The sequence below is a fragment of the Lucilia cuprina genome, chromosome 2 (assembly GCF_022045245.1).
Source record: "Lucilia cuprina isolate Lc7/37 chromosome 2, ASM2204524v1, whole genome shotgun sequence".
Classification (NCBI taxonomy): domain Eukaryota; kingdom Metazoa; phylum Arthropoda; class Insecta; order Diptera; family Calliphoridae; genus Lucilia; species Lucilia cuprina.
This window is the reverse complement of record NC_060950.1, coordinates 65,762,368-65,768,088: the sequence shown is the minus strand read 5'-3', so window position 1 is coordinate 65,768,088 and position 5,721 is coordinate 65,762,368. Positions and strand designations below refer to the sequence as shown.

The 5,721-nt window shown below is 28.4% G+C and overlaps 1 protein-coding gene across 1 annotated transcript; it reads left to right on the top strand.

Annotated features, from left to right (window-relative positions):
* The first annotated feature begins 971 nt into the window (after positions 1–971).
* On the top strand, positions 972–3,539 carry LOC111687010 (neprilysin-1). Its single transcript, XM_023449417.2, has one exon. The coding sequence runs from the start codon at positions 1,283–1,285 to the stop codon at positions 3,329–3,331; it is 2,049 nt and encodes a 682-aa protein (XP_023305185.2). The 5' UTR covers positions 972–1,282; the 3' UTR covers positions 3,332–3,539.
* Positions 3,540–5,721: the final 2,182 nt, after the last annotated feature.

The following is a 5,721-nucleotide window of genomic DNA, read 5'->3' as shown; positions in this document are numbered from 1 at the left end:
TAGTCTATAGTCTAGTCTATAGTCTAGTCTATAGTCTAGTCTATAGTCTAGTCTATAGTCTAGTCTATAGTCTAGTCCTATTGTCTAGTATTTAGTCTAATCTAGTATTTTGTCTATAATCTAGTCTATTGTTTATACCATAGTTTAATCTAAGATATAGTCTATCCTATAGTAGTATGTCATATAGTCTAACCCATTGTCTTGTATGTGGTCTAGTCTATAATAATGTTATATACTATAATATTATCTAATTTCTTTAAGTGTGATGAATATGCATAATTTTTTTTTTTTTTTTTTTTTGAGTTCCAAAAATGATTACACCAAAGTTTGACCACTTTTATAGCTCTCCCCTCTGCATCTTGGTATCATCATCCGATAGCAAGAATAGAACGTCATATTTACTATTTATAGAATAAATACAATACTCGTGCGTTATAAGAGATAAACTATGCTGAGCAATCAAGTATTTGACCCTGAAGCGTAAGTGATATGCAGTGCAGTGTTTTCGTTGACAAGGGCCGAGACGAATGATTGCTATAAATCTTAAAATAGAATTGTATATTAGGAAAAACTATTTAATAAATTTATGTTACTTTTGGTGCATTATGATTTATGCTAAATTTAGGTTTTTGACTTGATTTCTAAAAGATTAGAAAGATGTTGAGAAGAGCTTTAAAACGCTGTTAACCATATATTTTTATCTTTATTTGGAGGGGAAAAATTAAGTTTTAAGTTTTTCTCAAATTTAATGTTTGTTATAAACTTTTAACAGTGTGTATTTTAAACCAAAAATTTTATTAATTGTAGCAGCAATTTAGTGATAAGATTTTTTTTAAATTGTCATTGCTTGCAAAAAAAAAAAAAAATAATGAAAAAAAGCTGAAACAACGTATTTCACAAAAAAAAAAAAAAAAACACGATAAGGAGGGAAATTAAAGCTTAGCTTAGAGCAGCGTAAGAATTGAAATTATAAACTTTAGTGAATGAAATGTGTAACAGTTGTATTTGAGCAGCGCAAGCTAAAAGACGTAAAACGGAAAATTAAAAAAAAGTAATTAAATAAATACAAAACGGAAATTTATTAAATCAAAGAAAAAAAATTAAAGTGATTTTAAATAAATTGAAAATAAATTGGACATGCTTTTGGCAAAACAAAAAATTTGGCAATTAACTAAAAATACACAGAGAACTTAAAGTTTAAAGTTACAAACAACAAATAAGTGTTTTTTAAAGAAAAAAATTTTGAAAAATTTAGTTTTACGAAAAAAATAAAAGAAACATAATGTTAAGTTTACAACTTATAACATTTGCCAGCACTTTGCTATGTGCTCATATAGCGGCTAAACCCACTAAACCAGCAGCTTTGATAACAACCCATACATTTGCTATAAGCCCCGAAACTTTAGACGCCAATGAACTGGCCTATTGGGAGCATTTAAATAAAACCTGTTTAACGCGCGACTGTGACGAGCACGTGAATGTCAAACACTTGCAACATATAGCCACACATATGAATCGTGCCATTAACCCCTGTGAGAATTTTCACGCTTACGCCTGCAGCAACTGGCAGCAGCAGCATACCGACCAACCGACGGTAATGGACATGGGAGAGCAACAATTAAATGATAAATTTGAGCAAATTTTTAAAACTCATCAAACTAAACTGAGAGGAGATTTAATTATGCATAAAATGCAACAATATTTAGAGGTGTGTTTGCAGAGTGAGAGCGAAGAGAAAGCTTCCTGGCGCCAATATATTATAACTCTAAGAGAATTGGGTTATTTACAGTTTAACAATCAAAGTAATTGGCTGCAAACTTTAAGAGAGCTTAATCTCTTTTCCAATAGTCGTTTTTTTATCTCTTTACAAATAGAGCGTTTTAATGCCTCTCGTTATATGCTGAGCATAGATCCTCATAATCTAATGGAAAGAGTAAAATTCTCTAAAGAAATTTATGATATTTTAAAAATCTATACCAATGATTCGTTTGCAAAACTAGAGATGGAATTTCGACAATTGGAATTGGATTTGGAAAATATATTAAAAACTTCCTGTCTCAATGCCATTGTAGATGAAAACAATGAATGTGATTTAATGGAATGGCTTAGTTATGATGAGTTATTGCACAGTAATAGCACTAGCATTAATTGGAAATATCTTTTAGCTGACTTTATGCTAGAACCCACAGATCAAATATTTGTAAATGATTTATTAAATTTAGAGAAAATTAAAACTTATCTGGATATTAGCTCACAAAAGACTTTATTTTTATATGCTGTAACACGTTTCATTAACTATTTACAATCACACAATCACAATATCATAGACAAGGGTTCTGATTATGCCTCCTGTTTAAGGCATATGCGTAAACATTTTCCCTTAGCCATGAATTATCTCTATGAGTATATTTATTATGCTCCCATTAGATTACAAAGTGATGAAGTTATACAGCAGGTATACTCTCAACTAAAAGAGCAATTTTCTCTTATCTTAGATCGTAATGAAATGCAACTTAGCTCGGATAGCATACAGTATTTAAAGAAAAAATTAAAGTATTTAGCCTTAAATATAGGCAATCTGCCCACAAATGCCTCGGCCCACTTTTATGCTGAATATATAGCAGATTTAAATGTTACACAAAATTTTTATGTTAATCATTTAATGTCGTTGAAACATTTCTTTCAACATCAACGTTTATTGGCTTCACCTTCGAAATTTGATAACTTCTGGTTTACTTTTAATCTTCATATGCCCAACTTTCTAGATAATTTAGATTCGACCCCATACTACTTTAGCACGGCCAATTTTATAATCTTACCTTTTGCCTATCTGCAGTTACCTTTCTATGATCATCGTTTTTGGCCCTCACTGTTATTTGGTGATCTTGCCAACACCTTGGGTCATGAGCTAATTCATGCTTTTGATTCCAAGTTTCTAGAGAATGACTATGCTGGTAATTATAATGATGTAGAATCTTTAGCCATAATTAATAATAAAAATTTTCAATACAATATCGCTTGTCTTAGTAAACAGCCCACTAAATACCTAACCGAGCGCATAGCCGATATAAGTGGCACTCATTTGGCTTTGAGAACATTCATTAAAGATCCTCTCTTTCTTAAACATAATGGCAAATTATTTTTCATACAATTTGCTCAATTTTTTTGTGGCTCTTCGAATGGGGAAACATTTGCTTTAACAGATGATTCTCATGATTTAGATAGTTTAAGATTAAATTATACACTTTCTCATATGCCCGAATTTGCCGAAGTATTTCAGTGTCCCTTAGGCAGTCCCATGAATCCAGTGGAAAAGTGTAAATTGTGGTGAATCGTTTTATAATGAAATCTTATAATTTAGTTTAATTTTACAACAAAAACACTATTGTATTTTCTTTGTACTTATTATAGTACTTTAATGTAAATTTATTTAGACCAAAATATAATTGTACTTATAAATAGTAAAATTAGTTTAAGGGAAAAATTTATGGTATTTTAGTTTTTACTCTAGTTTTAATAGTAATTTATATTTATTTGTAATAAGCTAGAAATAAGGAAAATATATAAATAAAACTTTAAAAAAATATTTTTAAAATAAATTGCATTTTACTTGTAACAACAAATAAACTATTTCTAAAAAGTACCTTAGAAAAGTACTTAAATCTGAGAAAAGATTTAAAAATAGAATAACCTAGCAGAACTCTTTTAATCCTTTGTAGTTCTATATATGTTTTAATTCTGTTTTAGTTTTGTTCTAGTTCTGTTCTAGTTCTGTTCCAGCTCTGTTCTAGTTCTGTTCTAGTTCTGTTCTAGTTCTGTTCTAGTTCTGTTCTAGTTCTGTTCTAGTTCTGTTCTAGTTCTGTTCTAGTTCTGTTCTAGTTCTGTTCTAGTTCAGTTCTAGTTCTGTTCTAGTTCTGTTCTAGTTCTGTTCTAGTTCTGTTCTAGTTCTGTTCTAGTTCTGTTCTAGTTCTGTTCTGTTTTGGTCAAGTTCAGTTCTATTTCTGTTCTAGCTCTGTTCTATATCTCTTATATTTAAAAATATTGAAATCCCCTGTTTTATTTTTCCTATTTTTTATAATTTTGTGATTAAATATTTTGTTTATTTTTAAATTAAATTCTTTAAAAACAAATTTTGCATGTGATACTGATAACACGTGCTAAAGCTGCAATTCCGCTTGCAAATCTTGAAAAGAGGCCAAATCTCTGCGGTTACAACAAATATTGATTGTCGTCAGTAACTAAATGATCACGCCAATTGAAAACATTCACTTGTTTTCAATTGGCGTGATCATTTATCGCGTGACTTTAAAATTGAAGAAAAAACAACAAGAAAATATTTAAAAAATATTACAAAAAGTTATAATTTTTTTTGTCATTAGTTATTTTTATACTTAAACCTTTTAATTTCTCAAATAAATTTCCACGTTGAGAGGCAGAATTTTGCTTAGTTTTTAAGATTTTATTTTTCTTTAATTTTTAGCGGTTAGGTTTTAATTTGACATATTTTGTATTTAGCCAAATTAATTTAACCGCTGTAAGGAATAAGCACTTAAAAGTAATATTGTTTAAATAATTCCTTTGCCTCAAAAAAAGGTAACCAAGTAACTGCAAGCCAGTCTCGCCAAAAATAAGCTACGCTTTTTTTCATGCAAATATACAAAATACAACAAAAAAATCTAATTTCATTTATAAACACATAATTTTATGGCCTTAATTTAGGTCAAGTTTTGTTGTGTTTTTGCATACCTACTTGCGGCTTAAACGCAGTTGTATCCTTTCCCCTGAACATGAAAAAAAAAGCAAAAACAACATTCTATTAAAAAAACGCTCTTTTTATTTAACTTTATTATTTGTACAAAATAAAGAGAAATAGAAAGAGTAAAAAACCGAAAATCCCACGTAACAAGCAAAATTTTTCTTTGGCAAACAAAATCTTTCTAAAATTACTGTTTTTTCTGTAGCATACTTTTAGGCTTTGTTAAATATTCATAAATTAAAATAAACACAAGAAATTCTATTGAGGTGATTTAAACTGTTGTATCAAACAAAAAGAAATCCTTACATAGTAGAAAAGGATTTAGAAAAACAAAAAAAAGTAAAAGAAATTGTTAAATATTTGTTATAGAATAAATTCATTTTATTTCATTTTTTTCTATTTCTTAGCTTGTTTATTTTTAATGTTGAAATAGAATTAACATTTTGCTGAAAATATGTTAAGTAAATTCCTAAAATTTATTAAGAAACATTTCTGTGCCTTTGTCAAATAAAATTCGTTTTAGGAAAAAAATTCTGTTGTAAATATTTTAGTTTTTCTATTTTTTCTTATTTTATTTAAGCAATTGATTTTGGTCATGACAGATTATTTTGTATGCACATTTTTATATTGAATAAAAATATTTGCAAAATTGTTTTCTTTTGTGTACATATGTTTTATAAAACAGAATATATATAAAATAAAAATATAAAAATTTAAATAAATTCTTTGCAATTTTAAGGCACGACAAATCTCATAACAAAAACTATTTACATTCCAAGAATGCCAATTAGAATAAAATGAATGATGACTTAAAAGTACACTATTTAGTTCTAGTTCAGCTCTAGTTTAGTTCTCACTCAGTTCTAGTTCAGTTCTAGTTCAGTTCTAGTTCTGTTCTAGTTCAGTTCTAGTTCAGTTCTAGTTCTGTTCTAGTTCTGTTCTAGTTCTGTTCTAGTTCTGTTCTA